Source organism: Rhododendron vialii, chromosome 10a (assembly GCF_030253575.1).
Source record: "Rhododendron vialii isolate Sample 1 chromosome 10a, ASM3025357v1".
NCBI lineage: Eukaryota > Viridiplantae > Streptophyta > Magnoliopsida > Ericales > Ericaceae > Rhododendron > Rhododendron vialii.
This window is the reverse complement of record NC_080566.1, coordinates 15,384,920-15,404,557: the sequence shown is the minus strand read 5'-3', so window position 1 is coordinate 15,404,557 and position 19,638 is coordinate 15,384,920. Positions and strand designations below refer to the sequence as shown.

Sequence of the window (19,638 nt, the reverse complement as noted above, 5' to 3'; positions counted from 1 at the left end):
AGTAAATTACCCATTAAAGACCCAACTCATTTACAACCCCCATAAACTAACCCCAACCCACCCGCAGTATAGACCGAAGACTCGAGAACCTCCCATTGATAACAATATTCTCTTAGGTCTCAACCCTCTCCATGTTTTTGCAAGCAAAGAACAGGATAGCCAATAACGCCACAAGTGTATATGTAACTTCCCTGCTGTAATGGAAACCACAACAGAATGTACAGACATGCATTCCGCCTATATGGTAAGAATCATTCTCTTAGTCTTCAAAGTGCTGAATCAATGTTACCAAGAAATTACAAAGAATGAACTAATGTACAACAACAAACAAATTGGACACTCGTCTTCCGAGAATATCCTCAAAGCAGAATTAGTGCTACCAAAAAGGTTAATCAACTCCCTAAAGGATTCTGGCTTCTGATAGTATATGACTGCGTCACTGGTGAAACAGAATGGGTTGCAGCTCAGTTATCCTTCCCCTTGCCACTCCCTTCCGCAATCTTAGAGCCGTCATCATAAGCGGAGAGGAAGAAAGTGCCCTGATTCTTCTGAAGAAACCTGCATAACACCGGGAAAAGGGCTTTTATTACGTTATTAAAAAGACCACTTAAACCTGATACCTAAAACTGAAGCAATACAATTTGCAAGCACAAAGGGAAAATGGAATAAAATCCAACAGTAACCGGGGGGAAAAGACAAATATCTGCTTTTCTGCATTTACTAATACTAAATTGGAAATCAAACTCCAATTCAGCAGCTCCCTTTTCTGCCTAAATTTACTTCAACCTAAGAAGTCCCATATAAAAACATCGACTCTACATGAGTTTACTTTTTTTTACCCCTGGTAAGTATCTTATGTAGAAGTCATCTTCGGAACCTTCAACACTGTATTTTGTTCTGGATGCAAACTGGTTTCTTTGCTTTTTAAGAAATTGTTCTATTAAAAATAAAGGTAAATTGATGGCAATAGACATCAGCAACCACCACGATAGAAAAAATTAGGAAAACACGGATAATTATATATTTTTTAATGTCAGAACACATAACATCAAATTTTCATGTCACGGGAAGAATACATACTTGAGAAAGTCAAGTAATTTCTGTTGCAAGCGCAATAATGTCTCCTCTTCAATGTTTACATAAGCCAATAACTCGGGCAACTTAACTGCAAGCACAAGTAAAACACTGAAAATAGAGACATAATTTGAGAAACAAGCATCTGAAAAAGAAACATATTTTCTTACTTTGAAACAAAACTAAGCAAGCAATTCATGTCATCTCAAGTTGATATTAATGCGAACAAAATAGGATATGATTTCACACATAACAACTTGAATTGGCATGAACTAAAAATCTGTGCTGACTGTAAAGAATTAGGCATTTAAGAGTGTAGCATACCAAAGAGACGGAGTAGATGTTCAGCTCCATATACGGTTGATGGAGAGACATTGTCAGCAACTGCATCATTATACTGCTGGCGCTCCTTTTTGTAAAGAAGAATGACTGCCAACGCTTTGTCAAAGTAAGAACGTAATCCATTCAATATTTCCCCCACTGAGTCAGTCATCCTACATCCAAGAATAATCAAAGGGTAAAAACAAAGGACTTTATGGGTGTAAGACCAAGTTAGTACAAGGTTAGCTTAAACATAAGAAAAACACCGTAGAGAAAACCATCACCATTAAAGCCCATTAAAGCCAAGAAAGATATGTATGTCAGGTTATATAAATGTACAGATTGGCAACCTCTAGTTTTTCAACACCTTCATAAAGAGTGCTTGAACAAAATCAAGTCTAAACAACACTTCCATTAAATCTCGCATCTAAAGAGAACTCATGGTGATTTGCTTTCAAGAACAGAGACAAAAACACAAACAACAAAAAACTACAAATGTATATGTTCTCATATGCTTTCAATTCGTGCATGGATAGCTTTGACGACATACTTTAAGACCCATGTTAATAGTGTAGTAACTGTTCCACGTTATAGCACATACTCTAATGACATCACCTGATTTAGAAAATAGATTGAGTGATATTGACAAGAACGACGTGGAACAACAATTGTAGCCGATTTTGAATTGCAATAGCAAAAAACACATACAACAAATGTTCTAAATACTCTCAAAGGAGTAAAGTTAACAATGACATTTTAGTGAGAGTACCAAGAACAGCAGCAATTCAACTTCCCAAGCAGAACCAATGAGCAACATAAATTAATGTGATGTGGATAACAATCATTTTATGCAACTCAAATTGGGCATGAATCATAGATTCAAAAAAACGGCCGTTACGTAACGGATTTTCGAGCTTCCAGTTCGGTTACAGACCGGTATAGCGGTGTAGGGTGAAACTCGCACGTGAACCGGCCAGTTCCTGATACATAACAGGGTGTAACGGATTTTTGAGCCGTTACGGACCGATTTGGACTGGTTCGTTGGTCTGTGATGATTTTCTGTGGTTGAGAGCAAAAATAGACAAGTTATGCTAGACGGACACCGCTTGCGTTAAAGAAACACACTGGGTTTTAGGCTCCGGTCAGTCGCTAGACAGCCTCTGGCGTGAAGCAGCTGTTTCTTCTGACATCAAGTCTTGTGCAGTTAAGCAAGCCGAGAGAGAGAGAGAGAGAGAGAGAGAGAGAGAGAGAGAGAATCAAAATAGGATCATATTTTTGGTTAAGCCAATAAAACAATATCGTCCATCGACTCGATCCAGATCAACAAATGTGTCTGGGAGCTCTTCTCTTCTCAGTTCTTTGTCCGGTTCTGAAGATGAAAAGGCAAAGTACAAATTAGAGTGAGAAATACCAAGTTTCTAGTGGGAAAAGAAGGATCTATGTAGCACGGACACAAATACGGACTCGAATACGGATACGGACACGGACACGGGACACAAAATTTCTTAAGAAATGGAGACACAGACACGGTAAGGGACACGACAAAAATAAATAAACAAATAATATTTATTGTATACCAGTGAAAATATAGTTAGATTTATAAGCTTGGAGCTTCAATATTTAAAAGCAAGCATCATATATACATCGTAAAACATAATATTTATTCCAAAATATATAAAGCAACTACACAGTGACCCCTAACTCTTGCCTTGTCCCCATACGTGTTCCTGCCGTATCCCCCTAAAAAAGTAATTAAATTTATTGGACATGCCACCATACATATTTTGCCGTGTCCCCGGGTCGCCGGCCTCTAGGAGTGTCAGGGCTACATAGAGGAGGATTCTCACTTGCTTTGGGTAGTGGGGATGTGCAAATTAATTGTGCCTTGTGGAGGTGGGTGACAGTTGGCGGTGGCCTTTTCTCTTGATCAGACGGTTGGCCGTAGCTAGATTATGCACTTTAGTGCATTTTTACTGATTTAATGTAGATTTCAATTTGTATAAAAGGTTAAATGGATAAAATGTGTTATTGCGTGGCTAGAATGTAACAAAATAAGTCAATGAGAGAACAAGTAATGTGTACCATTGAGATTTATAGGTGTTGCTAATGATTTTAGCAAATTCATGATTGTTACACCCGATTCTTGTTACGTAACGTTAGATACTACTGAAACCGTTCCACTACAATTGTTACCGTTATGTGTCGTAAAACAGTTATTTAAAACCTTGGCATGAATACACTTACGTGCCATCCTTCTTTGACCTGTATTCAAGGTACTTTGTCAATATACCATCAACATTAGGAGTACGCGGAAGTTTAACAAGCTGCACGAAAAAGCTCCAATAAATCAGCATTTATGCAATCAATGAAACGTACCTATATAATAATGAAAATTAGTTAATGGAACATATAGACATTAAGCAGATAACCATAAAACAGATCAAACATAGAGGAAAAAAACCAGAGCGTGATGATTACAAGGCACCTTGATGTTAACATCCAATACAGGGCACATTTTTTTATTTTTGGTCACGACAAAGAAGAAAATACTTAGGTACTTCCCAATGTTGCATAAGAAACAATACTAAGGTGGCATTGAGAAACAAAAGAATGAATCCTGTCTATTATAATATTAAAATACACCAACATAGAGGAAACATTCATTGTCCCGAGGCCAACAAGAAGTTTCTAGACTGTTTCACGCTTACACGACGAAATTGAAGGTAATTGAAAATCCATGGACACTGCCGGTCCGTCTAAATTCGTCACAACCATCAACCAAACAGTGCATAATCTACCATAACAGACGAGGTAGATTCCTTAAAGGAGAGCCATTTTTCTATTTTTAACCGACTAATCCCAATGAGCAATGCTAGATGCATGTCCTGAATTGAAAATACGTACAAGCTTGCTGATTGCCATAAGCTTGAAAAAAAAAAAATTTGTCAGCATTCCAGAAAACTTAATTGGGTTGCTATATTGGTAAAAAGCACGTCCGGACATCTAATCCATGGTTCCTTGATAAGATACTGGTGAAGTGCAATAGGAAAATGAGGATATCGGAAAATAAAATGGACTACCAGCCAAGAGGAACAGGAAACCATTCCCCAACATAGGAAAAATAAAAAACGATTGGCTTAGCTTATGAAAATGGCATCTGTGGGCATGTGAGGAACTTGCTGCGAAGCTCAGCAAAGTATAGTAAAGCTAAACCCTTGCCAACCCCTACCCACAAATGAAACAATGGTTATGTAGCTGTATTGTAGCTTCCACGTTAACTCCATACCAAAACTGCTAAGCATCACAAATCTGAATAACAAGAACGAAGAAAGTGTTTTGTACAGCAGCTCAGAAATAAGTACCTTATCCTGCTGAGTAATGAATTCCCAATCATCAACTAGCTGCTTCTTGAGAGTAGATGGAATCTGGATCTTGATGAGCTTTTTGACAGATACACTATCCTTCTGATAATAATCAAACCCAAATTTCGCCAATCAATATCACAATATTGGTCAAGAAACATGAGAAGAAGAAAAAAGATAGCATCCAGCAATGGAGAGAGGGATAGAAAGAGAGCAAATAGTTACGATGCTGAGAACACAACCCAGTGAGCCTGAAAACTATCAACAGACTTTTCGTTTTGTTCCAAATGAGGACGAAAATAAGGTGATATCACAAGTTTTAAAAATTACAGTGTTTGAATGTAAATGGATATGTATTTCTGAAAAGCGTACTCATGTATGTGTACACAGATATTTTTAGCAACTTTGCACTTCAATGAAGTGTCGGCGATCAGAAATTTGAGAAGGATGAAATAGTTTGAATCAACCAGAAGATCATGGAACAAATCAAGTACATATTTGCCATAGTACTAGGGAATAGGTTACCATATTGCAGGATCCAAAAATCTTAAATTAGGTAGAGGTCTATCAAACGGTACGTTTTCTTTTTTCTTTTTTCTTTTTGGTAACTATTAAACGGTAAGTTGTATTAAGAAGTTTATTCGGATCTGCAAGGAGTTTGTTATGGTGACACCCTTCCGACTCAATATCATATTTCCAAATGAAGTAAAAAAAGGAAAGGTGCAGAATAACTTGGTTCCTTTCAGAAGTTCCTGCACGGTTGCACCAAACACTAGCAATCAACTTCAACAATGATATCAAATTCTGACATAAAGAACCAACATATCATCCTATGAGGGAGAGGATGGGGACTTACAAGCCATTTAGGAGGGATGAAAGTTAAGCCCAAGGAATAAACTAGCATCCCTGCCAACACTGTTAATTAGGAGCTATGAAGCACAGGTACTTCAAAATACATGTTGTCCTAGTACTGGGTACACAAAATGCGTACCCAATCTTTTTCAACATAATTTTTGCCGTAACCAAATGTACCAAGTATCCCAGAACTGTACCCAGGCAGAAAATTACATTCTTTTATACCAGTTAGCTTGATGAGAGTTCTTGCTGTACTTATTATGCTTCTGTAATTAAGCTTTAATGTATAGTTTCTTCACGTGATGAGATTAAAGTTGTGCAATTCACTTTTAGCTGAAAAATGAGGTTTGTAAGCAAGAAACTTATTCAATTAAGCCATCCAACTATTTTTTCATTCATTTTTCTACTCGTTAGCTATAATGCATTTCTTTATATTGCAAAATACTTTTCAAGGAGGTACCCTAGCTGAACCCAGACCCTACTTTATTTAAAATTTTCTGTTTCCCAAACCTGGACCCTACTTTATTTAAAATTCTGTTTCAACGTACCCATATGTACAAGTACCCATGCTTGTGGCTCATAGATTAGGAGGGAACAACTGTCAAACATCCTCCATTAAACAAAAACAGCGACGCTTTTCGGGGATCTGGGATTTACAGGAGGCATAGTTTGGAGAATGTCCAACCAATACAATGAATTTAGTCCCATCTTTACAACTCTAGTTTTCCCCCCTATTCTATAGTTTATCCAAGTGAAAAGTGGAACACTCAAGAGTACAAAAAAAAAAAAGAAAAAAAGTCTTTTCCATTTCCCATAAAAAGAAATTAGCATTTCAAAGGAGGAAGAGGACTTAATGTTGAAAATGTAATTACCAAGAAATAACTTTCCCAGTGACTTAAAATAGCCTTAATCACAAACTTGATATCCACAATCAAAATTAATATTTTCCCCCTTCTAATCAATTTTATCTGGAATCCTGATGGCGCACTATTTTGTCTCATAACTCTTTGTTCTCATCTTTTTTGCTAGGGGGCCGTCACCATACAATTGCAACGGGAAGAAAAAAGGGATAGAAAAGGCAACAAAACTTAAGTCCTTTCTCCAAACGCAACCATCCTATAGAGTACAAAAATCACAAAACTACAACCAAAAGTGAAATAAAAAGAAGAGTCAAATTAAATCTATTCATAGCAAGTCCACCCATAATCTATACATCTTCAACATCATCGATTTCTTTATCTCCAAAGACTCCCTCATTAGACATACCTCGAGGCTTTTGCTACCTTCTCTCTATCTATGATCTAATACATTGAGAAAGTTGAAGCAATAGATGGCATCTACAAAGTTAGAAGAAAAGGAAAACAACGGACTCCACTTATCTCTAGCTATATAATAGTCAAAACGTTGATGATCCACTGACTCCTCTTGTAGCTGGGACACACAACATCAAGCAGGAAGGGAAAAAACCTCTCTTTCCAGATGATTGGCAGTCAGAGACTCAGAATTGCATCCAAACCCGCTGTCTAATGAAGAACAACATTACTTTGGTGGGGCTAGAATCCTCTTTCCAGAGAGGCTTCCACGCAAAAGCCACTTCAAGTATGTCTTAAAATTATAAACAACAGCAATTGGAGTTTCAACACTATTAACACATTGCAGGCCAATATTAATCCTCTACAAAATATTCTACAACCACACCCAAATACACACCCTCTCACAAAACACAAGGGTCCCACACACACCATGTGTGCAGTCCGTGAGGGACCCTTGTGTTTTGTGAGAGGGTGTGCATTTGGGTGTGTGATTTTGGGTGTGGTTGTAGCATCTCTCAATCCTCTACTTCCACACATGAACTATCTAATCAAAATATCCCTGAAAAGCCTAAAAGAGAACTTGGATAGTTTGATCTATTCACCATGTTTCTATTGAATAACAGTTCATAACTAGGGACATGGCCCGAATAGCATAATGCGATTAGCAGCCTGTCATTCACATATCATCGGTATTCGTAACGAGTAAAGGACAACAACAGTAAAGCAGCCAGTGTACCCAAGATAAGTAGAGATATACAATAAGAAATAACATAGCCAAGCAGACCTCAATGCCCGAGTCAGTCTTTCGCTTCTTTCCTTTAGCAACTGCAATGATATTCGAATACAAACTAAATTTAGTTAAAGAATATCTTCCAAGATAAAACACAAGGACATAATAGAGACCCAAAATCTACGGGCAACAACATTTAGACTCATGCCTATGGAATGTGATGTCTTGAATAGCTAATGCTCGCATGACATATGTATCAAGTGCAGTACGGAAAACCACGGAGGATGTTAATACTGGTAAAGTGAAGAACAACCAAGTATCTTAGGAAATTGCCATATGAAAATAGGAAAGAATAAATACATGTGTAACCATGCTTGAATGGAAGATACTTATGTTGTTTACCAACAAAGAGGTACTTGAAGATGAAAATGGAGAAGTGAATCACCAGTCCTGAAGCTTAAACAGTCAAGGCAGATAGGGAGATATGACAGCTGATATACGACATAGGGCCTTGGTCCTCACCACATAATTCAACTACAGCAAAGCTTGTAAGCAAGTGCAAAAAATATACATCAAGCATTCAAATATTTTTGTCACCTCAATGCAGCAAAGCTTGATTTTATCAGTCCATACCACACCAAACCAAACTAAAACAAGCCTTTCACCAAATCAAATGGGGTCAGCTGCATAAATTCTTTTATAACATTCTGCCACAGATATAACCTCGATTAGACTTAATAAATTTCATGTATTTTTTCTACATTTCAGGTCAATTTAAGTCTTTCCCTCCTCCTAGCATGTTCGTAAGTAGTGATCGTGTTACTCTTCCTTTACTATTGCATATTTGCATATATCTGTTTTCCTTTTACATGATAAAGCATCTTGCTGCGGTCTCTCTCACTTATCCTCAATTGGTGGTACTCCTATCCTTTGGCCAATAGTTTCATTTCTAATTCCATTTAGTTTGATCTTATATGACCCATGGCCAAACAGCCCGACCTGTTCATATGAACAGAATATGAGGAAATTACCAAAACACTGTTGGCCCCTTCATTATTATGCGCACGAAGGACATTAAGAAAATTTACTCTCATTGAAATCATTGTCCATTCCATGATACTCTTTCTTGGATATGCTGTAAATTATTAAGAAATGCACATGAAATCAAACAGCATGAAGGAGAAATATAAAAATTTTGTCATCCGTTGTTGAAAGGCTAAGATGTAAATTAATGAGATAACAAGAGCTTCGTTTTCTTCAAATTTCTTTTCTGGTAGAGGATTCAAGAGTCTAAATTGCGTCGGACTGTCAGACACATTTAACATCCTTATCCTTGTCGTATGTGTCTGACGTAGGCACTGTGGGAAAAATAGAAGGGTCATGACGTAAAATGCAATTTTTATGCACCTCAAATGTCATTCCATAAAAGATCATAACTTCATTTATAAATAAACCATATCACATTATTCAACACAACATTCTAGCGTCTCTCAAATTTCTGTAAATTTGAAAGTCTAAAAGATGTTAGAGTTTTGACTTAAATCTAAGCAACAGTTACAGCTTTCCCTCAAGTGTCCAAACGGTGTCCGATTCTAAAATTAACTCATTAACAATCAATTGTGGACGAGCTTCGAACACATGTGGGGAGTGTCCTATGAGTATTTGTGTCTCCAACATGTACACGGCACCTTCTTAGAATTGCATGTACTTTGTATGTTTTGAGGTATATTTGCAATGGAGTTGTGATTGGTGAAGATCGAAAGGGCATAGACCAAAGTAGGGATAACAAAATTAAATTTATGATTGTGGGACCGTGGGAGCTTGTGGCTGCCTCTACTTGAGAAAATAAGCGCCATTCCCCAACAGCAAAGTACTTGGCATCCAACAAAAACAGTACAATGCAACTAATGTGTATCAGAACCTGACCATACTAGTCACTACACTAGCCAACAGGACAGTGAACCAGTAAAACAACAGAAACCAGAGCGATAACTTGTTTAAACCAAACTTTTCCGCTTTTCGTTGAAACTAATAAAAAAATAAAAATAAAAACTAGCTGACATCTACTTTCAACATTTCTGTTATTCACAAACTGGACATCAGCCAAATCAACCTGGATTTGAAGTGGTTAACCCTTCACTAAGTCGTAAAAGAGGTAGCTAAGAAGTTAACTCTGCACAACTGACTAAACTTTGCGGGCTCGCCAGACACTTCCGAACTTGGATTTGGGTGTTCTTTGGACCCTTGTAAAGCTTGTGAAGTCTACTTTCTAACCCAAGTGGTTTGGATTCAAAATATTTTGTACATCAAAAGTTATGACGATTATACCCTAGTACGATAATCCCAGCGACAATAAGGATAGTAGTCATGAAGGGTATGTTATAAGTAGAAAATAAAGATTACATATTCAACCATCAAGTAGAACAATAATAAGTTGGGAGTTTTAAGAAAAAAGAACGAAAGAAAAAAATCCTCATACCATTGTTCTTCGTATCCTCTTTATCCACTTTTGCCTCTGCAAAGTCCATCAAAAACATAGGTGATATCAACATATCAAATGATAAGGAAATTTTAAGCACAAACTTCAGCTTTGCTACATGAAACTCCATCTTAAAATAATGTATTTGAAACTAAGTAACAAGATATGCCAATATTTCTAACATTGAAAAAAATTATAAGGGTAAATCGCAGACAGCCCTTGATCTTTTAAAATCATCACTAACCACCCCCTCAGATTTACACTGTCATCTGTACCCTGATTGCTGATGGTGAGACAAGCAATCAAACTCTGATAAGTTGAGATACTAATTTGAGTGTAGAAAACACAACACCTCCGACATTATACAAACAGCCTTGACCTTTGAAAATCATCAACCGTACTCCCTCACATTTACTAGGTTATCATTGTTTACAGTTTACTTTTGTACCAGGTATTCTGTCAGTACTGCAGTAACGACTTGATTTTCCGTTTTCCTTTAAATGGTTGACTTTTTTTGACATGCTACCAAAGCTTTGTTTCTGGGACCTCTTGGTTTCGAGGTTATGTGCCCATATTTGTTTCACATATAAATTTTGTCTCTCTAAAAGTCTGGATCTTTGTGTCTCCACGTGAATGTTGTCTTGGATAGCGTGATATGAGTACTAACAGCTTAAGCTTTTGGAACATTGGTGACCTAAGCATTAAAGTTACCAAGAATTAAATTGGTGACCTCTTTAATTAAAACTATTAGATTCTAGCAGTTGATCTTGTGATATTATCTTTCAACCTTTTTCCAACTCAATGGTCTGAGCCACCAGAATGGCCAGCCAATTCCAGTATGGTGAATTGTTCACCCCGTGAACTAGCCCTACAGAGAAACCATGCTTGGTGAGATGGTTTGCTCATGTCCCCCCCTCCGTGGAGACCAAGGTTCAAGTCCCACGAGGGGCGGGGTTTGGGGTTTCAGGGCTATGGATAGCCTCTGAGCCCCCTTGTTGACTAACTTCCCACTAAACCCCACCAACTATAAAATATGGCAAAAACAAAAGACCAGCCCTACAGTGTGCTAATTGCCAATCCAGGTATGATAACCTAGGTTTCCAGGGTAGAAATCAGTTTCAAAAATATGACACCAGGGCATTCAAGCATGAGGCCATGAGTTGGTAGTGAGGATCCTTTGAACAGAGTAACAAACAGAGAACTATGAAAATGCCAACAACAAAAAAAAAAAACAGAGAACTATGGAAAGAGAGGGCTGGTGGAATATCTTTACAAGAAAGCAATCTTTACTTTGGAGTCAATCCAAACAAATATGAGAAGGCAAAGCATGTGTCATGGCACAAAAAGTAATTCCAATATAGACTAGCAGAGACACATAAATGCCAAGACCAACTAGCTGAAATTTACAACAGAGTGCTATTGCATACCATCTAAAGCAAACTGAAAGTTTCATATTCATGCATTATCAAATATCACTAGAATGATAGTATGGCATGATATTAGATTTCTGTTGCACAGGATAAATTTCCCAAACGTGGCCTAGCTAATTCAACAAATTTACATGGTCTATGCTGAATCATGGAATGCACACGAACACACAGCACACAGGAAAAAAAGAGAATTCCAATAACCAGCACAAAAAATGATGTTTGAGCTTCTAAGAGAACATTGATAGCATGAACAGAATCGATCTACCAGATGAGGCCTTTGGTTTAGTTTGTGCTGAGCGCCCTGATTTTGAATTCTTGTCCACACCCTGCTTTTTATCAAGGGCCTGCTGCTTCAATACATTCTCTTCAGTATGTTTCATCAGCCGGTCAGCACCCACCCATTCATCCCAACTGATTGCAAAATATCCAAACATTAGTTACTATTTCTTTACACCTTCCGCTGAATGTACAAGATAGCAATAAAAAAGTAAAACAATATCAATACTTTGAACGAATTCAGAAGATAAATATCCAAATATACTGGGTATCAACATATCATGTCGGACCACTATGAATATGATAAACATATACCCTGACTGGAAGGATTTATAAATTTCAAGAGGAGGCTTTATATGTCTGGGTCAGTCAAGTCACAATAGGATATCCCCACTTGAGAAATTTTGTTTCATTACCATGTAGTGCAAAACAGGAATTAAATGCATGATCAGAAAGGGAATCAGAATAACTAAAGTTAAATGAATGTAACATAATGCAACTGCGTATCAAAGATTTATTATTATTATTTTTGATCAGTACAACTGCTTATCAAAGATAAACTAGAAAGGACAACACAGTTTGCAGCAGACACAAGACCTTTCAGGAATTAGGACTAATATAGAAAAGAAAAGTATTTAACAGAGGAACCAAGACACGGAGGCCAGGTCAGTTTCGAAACCCGTTCTGCTACACCCACAAATAGCCATCAAACTGTTTACATTTTCCATCAACTATCACCAGTCCAGATATATTAGGGTTGCACACGTGCCAATGGAAGATGGATGAAGTGGAATGAATAAACTTGTAAACCAGCTCTTATGACCTACATCTAGAAGAGGAGAAAAAAATTATATCTAACCTTAATCCTTCATCACATCTTAATGATCAGGTTCACTTTTAGTATATCTGAAAATTCTTAAGGTCAGACACATTTACTCAGTTACATGAGTTACATACTAAGAAAAACAACAAGATTCGGTTGTTTTTAACTCCCCACATAGCAAATATGGACTAGCTGGCCCTAATTGGCAAAGAGATTGGTATGAAACGCACCTTCTTTCCAGTGTTCTATCTAACTTCCCAAGCTGTGGAACAGACACTTGAGCTTGATAATTTAATCTAACTGAATAGCAAGATTATTATTTAAGTTCTCATCACTGGAACACTATTACCCATGTGGACATTATTAGGGACAAGTAAACGCAGATTGAAGCTCTTGTGAATACAGAGGACCTAAGACTAAGAGTATGACAAAACAAAAGAGGACGAAAAGGAACAGTTTCACAACCCTAACATTTAAGCAAAGAATACCAAATGGGGGAGTGGGAGAGATCACTGACAGGTGGTGATTCTATTCCTAATAAAAATCCATGCACTAAACTTGAAAATTTGAAGATGTATTCTTACTTTTTATTCCATCCCTGCAAAACAGAAAAAGAATATTATCAATAGACGTCAAAATGGAAAAATACATTTTTTTTCTTTAATGCTTTATTTATCATACAAGATAATCAGATTTTTGAAGGCTAAAATTATACGAAGTCATTAGCATTTGGTTACTGAAAAGATTACTTTATTTTGAATGAAGAAAACAGTAATTGGTAAATAAAGTAGAGGGTAAAAGAAAAGGCAATAACCAAACTTACAAGATAATGAACGAAGTATCTCCATTCCTTCTTTCGAATCTCAGCTTTTTGGACCTTGCAAGAAAACAAAAACATGGAAAGCATGTCCCCCAATTAGGTTATGGCCATCAGCCTGTTACAACAAAACATGCTAAGCAGTGACATAAAAAGGTATTGTTTCATTTCTAAAGCATTTAAGAGTAGGACATCTAGCATAATTGAGTTATCCAAGCATTTCAAAGCTGGAGAAAATAGGTAGCTAAAGATGAGACTAATGCCATTTATATTCCACAAATGTGGAACCATATTCTGTTTCCAGCAACATCAATCGGAACCCAAAATCTAAAAAGGCATGCCAGGCATCTTCATAGTGCTTCATCTCATTTACTATGAAGCAAGTAAAAAGCATAATCTTGTCAGTGTCGACAAGCACTGCATTAGCCTCACAACCGGAATGATTTAACAAAGTAGCATTTTCTACCCACTAATTCAAAGGAAACCTGAAGATAATATTAAGCGGTTTTTTCACAAGACAACTGAAACCGATTAGATAATCCACTGTAAAGATTTCAAATCACTCTAGAAAAGCAATTACATACAACTCATCATTTCCGTCCAAACGAACAGCATACGATTCATACGAAGGGCAGAAAACAGGGAGAAAAGAGTAAAATACGTCCAATGGTAAGAATAGGGATTATGTCACCAAACAGTACCAGCACTCAAGCAGAAACCTTATTAAGTATTTTCACTTGCTAAATGAATCCGGAGATTTTGTACTCCTTTGGCCTCATTTTTTGGGCTATTACAGACCATTGGTCCCCATAAAAGGCTCTCCCTCCTTCCTCCTTCGACCCAACCCTCCCCTTTCCAAATGAATCCCTACTTGTCTACCCTTTATCTTCCTTCCATCCTTCCTCCCACCCATCATAACATTAGGATACAGTTTTCTTAGCAACTAAACGAAACAATAGCTGCATTTATCTCTTCATTAACATCAATTCTCCCATGCATACACTTAGCCAGAAAATTCAAGAATTTCGACAAATCTCAACAATCTACATCTCTTGAAAACTGAAATGTTTTAGTAACCACAAGATTCCCCCTTCGGATGGTGAGAAAGGGGGAGGAAAAAAGGAAAATAAAATGAGAGTCCTCCCACTTATTTAGATAACTAAATAGATAAGAAAAGGCGAGGAAGGATGAGAAATTACGGAAAAAAGAAAAAAGAAAAAAAAGAAGATAATCTCACATAGGGGTGTTAATCGAGCCAAACAAGTCAAGCACAGTATTGCTCAAGCTTGGCTCGACCCCTTATTACATGTGTAATGTGTTCAAGCTTGGATTGAGCTTGAGAATTTTTTGTGACTAATATTTCAAGTTTGGCTCACATTTGAAGTTGTGTTCATGATAAGCTTGGTTGGCTCGTGGATATGCAAATCAATCTTGAGCTTTCAAACCTGAGCTCAAGCTCATGAAGTTTCAAGCTTTTCAAGCTTAAGCTTAAGCTCGTTGCGTTCCAAATTTTCATATCTCACATAGGAGGTTTCCTATCTGGACGCAATAATACTATAAAACTGGTAAAAATATCAATGTGAAAGGCCGACTTCATATTTTGGGATATTTATTAATCTACCCCTATATTATATAATATTTATGGAATCCTTTTGTTCACAAGCCTATCGAGTCAAACACTCATATACTCAAGCTTGGCTTGAATTTATAAACAAACAAAAAAAAAAAAGAGATTGAGCTTGGGTTGTATTATTTTTATACGAGTTTGAACAAGACAAAGTCGAGCTGAGCTCTAATCTAGCTCAAGTTTGAACAAGACAAAAGTCGAACCAAGCTCTAACCTAGCTTAATCTGTTTGGTTCGTTTAGTAGCCCTAATCTCACAATATCCATTTTGTTTCTCACCGAATCTATACCTTTATTTGGTGAGATTTACTGAAAAATACCACTTCTTTCTCTTCCTTCCCTTTCTCCCTTTATTCTCACAATCCCAAGGGGAACTAATTTTTCTCAGTTTTCTTAACCACTAAAAAAGCACGTAGAATTACAAATTCGAAGAACTCAAGGACACGGAGTGGGCCCCGCTTTGCAGTCTGTGCACCGTCGGTTCTTAAATGGTTGGTTCCCATAGACTTTTCGTGCCTAAATCAACAATTTCAGAGGAACACGCGTACAGAAAACTACAAAAGGGGAAAGGAAAAAAGAAAAAGGAAGAGAAAGTGAATGATACCTTGGCTTCGTAAATGCGAGGGCCGTGATAGGCGAGGACCTTTTCGCCTTCGGAGAAAAGGCTGGAATCGGAGTCGGGGAGTTCGCCGCCGGAGTTATCGCCGTCGGTGGCCGAATCGTCCTTCGAGCTCCCCATTCCCCCCGCTTGCACAGGAGAGAAAGAGAGAGAGAGAGAGAGAGAGAGAGAGAGAGTCAATTTGTCGCGGCAGTGACTAGTGGGTGTGGTCTCACTTTGCGCCCGGTTCAAAATGAAAGGCTCGATGGGGGGTTTCGTTTTGTTTCCCTGGATAAATTTCACTAATCTCCCCTGAGGTTTCTAATTAATGCAAAAACTTCCTTTGAGATTTGCAAATTGCCACTTCCCTACTTTTGCTCACAACATCAATATTCCCCCTTCCGTTACTCTTCCGTTAAACAGTTTAACAGAACATGTTGATTCATGATCACATCAGCATTGTACACGATTGCAACACCTACTTTCATTAATGATACGGTTCCCGACCCAAAATCCTGATTGGGATCCCGAAAAATCCTGATTGGGATCCCGATGCCCCGCCGGACACATTTCGGCCATCGTTGATTCTCGTGTTACCCCACTCGATTTTTTTTTTAGAATTTTTGGACGGCTCGAATTGGCCGTCCGGTGGCCGGAATGTGCCCGGCGGGGCGTCGGGATCCCGATCGGGAACCCTTTTGGTCAAGAGTTGTAGCACCACTCCACCTACTTTACCCTTCAATTGTCAACCCATCCAACAGAACATGTTGTTTCACTCTCATCCCTCTCTCTCTCTCTCTCTCTCTCTCTCTCTCCCTCCCTCCTCCCCTTCCTCCAATTTTAATATCTTACCAAGAATAAAATCTCTAATTTCTGTGTTCAAGACGCCAAAACTCCATTATTCAACAACTTATTTGTAATCTCCATACTAAAAAATTGAGTTAATTCCTTCAACACACATTTATAGGCCAATTGAAACTAAAAAACACAAATAACTATATAGGGAGTTTCACTATATCCTACCCACTACCAACACTCAACCTTTTTCAGCGGGGACTATAATTAAATTCCACAAAACTATACTCAGGAAGAGTTTTATTGCAAAGCAAGATCGGTGGGTTGCTTCCTTGGAGATGGAGGTGGAGGTGGTGGTGGTGTTTAGTCTGAATTGCTTTTGATGGGTTTGTATGGTTAAAAAAAGGAAGGGAGAGAAAAGGTAAATCGTGGAGGATTTTGTTTCACCTGCATTGGGGGTTAGAGAGAAACTGACTTTGCTCAACTGATCAAGAGTCTAGGACCTTGGCCGATTGCTCCATAATATTGATGCCCCCGTTTGGAACAGCAAGGTTAAAACATAAACCATTGAGAATTTGTTTATCATAAAGGCTTGGTTGTGTAATCAATGTTTTTCTTTTTTAACGACAAAAAGATTTTTATTAATCATATGAAATAGTTACAAGAAATTAAAAAGACAAAAAGAAATGGCATCACAACTAAAGGGAGGCAATAGATATGAAAAAGTGGTACATAGAAGTCAACTAGAGATGTTGTTTTAGTCAAAATATTGGTAATATAGTACTCATAAATATTGGTAATATAGTACTCATAATTTTACTCCCATATACTACTGTTTTATCATGTTATCCACGTTGATTTTCACCATCAAGAAGTTAATTGAGATAATTAAAAAAATAAAAATAAAGAGGGCAATCTTGATGATTTTTTTTCCACCGTGCTCAGCTGATGACCTGCAAAACAGAGTGCTTGACACCGGCGTAGTGTCGACCAAAACACCTCTGATGCCTTAGATAAATTCAAGTAGAATTAATATTTAGGGTGTGGAATGTGTTACCCGTTGTGGTTGAAAAATCCTATTTATAGGTGTTTATAGAGTTATTATCTGGTGTAACTTATTCAACAAATTGCGGGAATATACCTCGGAGGGCTGTGGCGATTTTGGTGATCATGAGCCACTTGGGTCGATCCTCCCAAGGGACGTGGAGCATGTTGGCTCTTATCATTCCAACTGGCTGGGGAATTTAGTGAGGACCCGTTGGATGTGGGCCGTTGCAAGCTCTGGCCAGCTGTCCAGGGCATGTGTTTTGTGGTGCAGAGCAGGTTTTCTAAGTAGACCAAGACGAGTAGACCAGGCCTAGCTCGGTGGTCAGTTTGTACCTATCAGCTACTCTCCTATTTTCAAGCAAGGTGGCGTGCACGTGGGAGGAAACAATTATGTTCGTTTCAAACTGGCGGCTATTGCATAGATTCACGCGCCTTAACACTTGAGTGTTTGTATATGTTGTCACGCTATTGGGCACGTGGCCTTTATCCAAGCGTTGTATGCTTTTAGTTTGATGGTTGAGATTTCTCCTTACGAAAAGGCACTTAAACTTTGTGACTCTCAATCGTCGTCTCAGTTTCTTGCTCTGGCCCCGGGTCCTTCCTTTCTATTCCTCGGTAAGCGGACTGTGGGAGCATGGGGAGGTGACAGAGGACGTGCTCATACTGTTCATAGAAGGAGATGATCATCTTGTTGATTGTTGGGAACTTTCACTCCTCTATATTTTAAATATGCCTTTCTAGGAGCACTACGATCTGCAGCTCAAATGATCTCTTATGAGAAAGACATCTCTGTACATTCCTTTGGAACTTTCAAGAGGCAAGTTAGAGGAGTTTTAAGCGTTCCACCTCCCGATCGGTCGCACCGGTTCGCTTTTTCATAGGTACATTTTTCCTCTCCAACATTTTCCTTCCCATCGCTTGGGTAAAGGGTGGTTTAGTGCCTGTATAAATCTTCTCCCCAGCGATTTCTGGTTTTGTATTTTGGTCATCTTGTTTTGTTTTTTATAACTCTTTGAGTAGTGAGACCCTTAGTTCTCGTTTCTCCAAAAAATGGATAAGGCTTTTAAGGATCAACCCCTCCGATGGGATAATGATGGCGAAACGGTGGTTGACAATGTTTCTACTTTGGACCTTTGCCAAACTAGGGCTATGCACTCTCATATTACTCCATCTTCGACCCTTAGGGGTTATCAACATTGTCCCAACTTTGAAGCAGACAATTACCCCTCCACTATGGATTGGGCGGTCTTGTTAGACTTTGCGCTAGGTTTGAGATCCCTCAAACCACGATTGCTTACATACCCATGCAGGATGAAAGAGCATCCATGGTGGGAAGTAACGAGATATTCATGCATGAGTCTTTCTTCAATTGTGAACTTCACTTGCCTCTCCCTAAAATTGCAAGGGAGATTTTAGGACATTTTTGGTCTGGCTCCTGCTCAGATCATCCTAAAACTCTGGTGTCTCATCATATATAGGTTTGGATGCCTTATGGCATGCCTTGTCGAATGGGAGGTTGAGTCTGACAAGAGAGATTTATCCTTGGTAGTGGAAAGCTGTCTTTAGGACAAGTTTTGTTCAGATCTATAAAATCTAGACACATTGTCCATTTTCCATTTGCCTTCTTTACCATGATAGGCTTGGCTATCCATTTTGGATAGTTAGCCTCTCAAATGAAGTCAGCTTGTAATAGTCTTTCTACTTCTTCAGCTATGGCTTTGTTCCACTGGGGAGCGAAGGTTCGTTTCTTCTGCTTGAGTGTCAATCTGGGATGATGACTTCTGGGTCAATTCCAAGCATGTCTTTTGTGAGTCCATGCAAACACATCTCTATTTTCTTGGAGGAATGCAACAATCTTTGCTTGGAGCAAAGGGTCTAGGCTGAAGCCTATCTTGATCTTTCTTCCTAGGCGATTAGGTTCCAATTCTTCTTCTATTATATCCTCTTGGCGAAGCCTCTCTTCATCTTTGACCTCCATTTCCTCTACCGTCAGGACTGGTTGGGCGTCCTTCATGGAGATTTGTTGACATTTTCGAGCTAACCTCTGCTTTCCTCACAACTCCCCTATTCTTGTTTGAGTAGGAAACTTCATT

At 38.3% G+C, this 19,638-nt stretch overlaps 1 protein-coding gene and 1 long non-coding RNA gene across 4 annotated transcripts; both read right to left on the bottom strand.

Moving 5' to 3' along the window:
* Positions 1–156: 156 nt before the first annotated feature.
* Positions 157–15,975, bottom strand: LOC131304386 (protein MRG1). Of its 3 annotated transcripts, none has more exons than XM_058331608.1 (11): positions 15,710–15,974; positions 13,487–13,540; positions 13,248–13,261; positions 11,830–11,975; positions 10,135–10,170; positions 7,710–7,750; positions 4,758–4,859; positions 3,640–3,719; positions 1,399–1,568; positions 1,081–1,165; positions 157–558 (listed from the first exon to the last, which is right to left on the bottom strand). In XM_058331608.1, exons 1-11 carry the CDS (start codon positions 15,842–15,844, stop codon positions 465–467), a joined length of 957 nt encoding a protein of 318 aa, XP_058187591.1. In that variant the 5' UTR covers positions 15,845–15,974; the 3' UTR covers positions 157–464. The 3 variants fall into 3 exon arrangements, 2 of the variants coding, with proteins under 2 accessions (XP_058187591.1, XP_058187592.1); XM_058331609.1 differs by having other exon boundaries at positions 13,487–13,598; positions 15,710–15,851; XR_009192392.1 differs by having other exon boundaries at positions 494–558; positions 1,081–1,185; positions 15,710–15,975.
* Positions 4,990–7,703, bottom strand: LOC131304387 (uncharacterized). The gene is made up of 2 exons (XR_009192393.1): positions 7,461–7,703; positions 4,990–7,298 (listed from the first exon to the last, which is right to left on the bottom strand). It is a non-coding gene; the product is annotated as an uncharacterized LOC131304387 (long non-coding RNA).
* Positions 15,976–19,638: the final 3,663 nt, after the last annotated feature.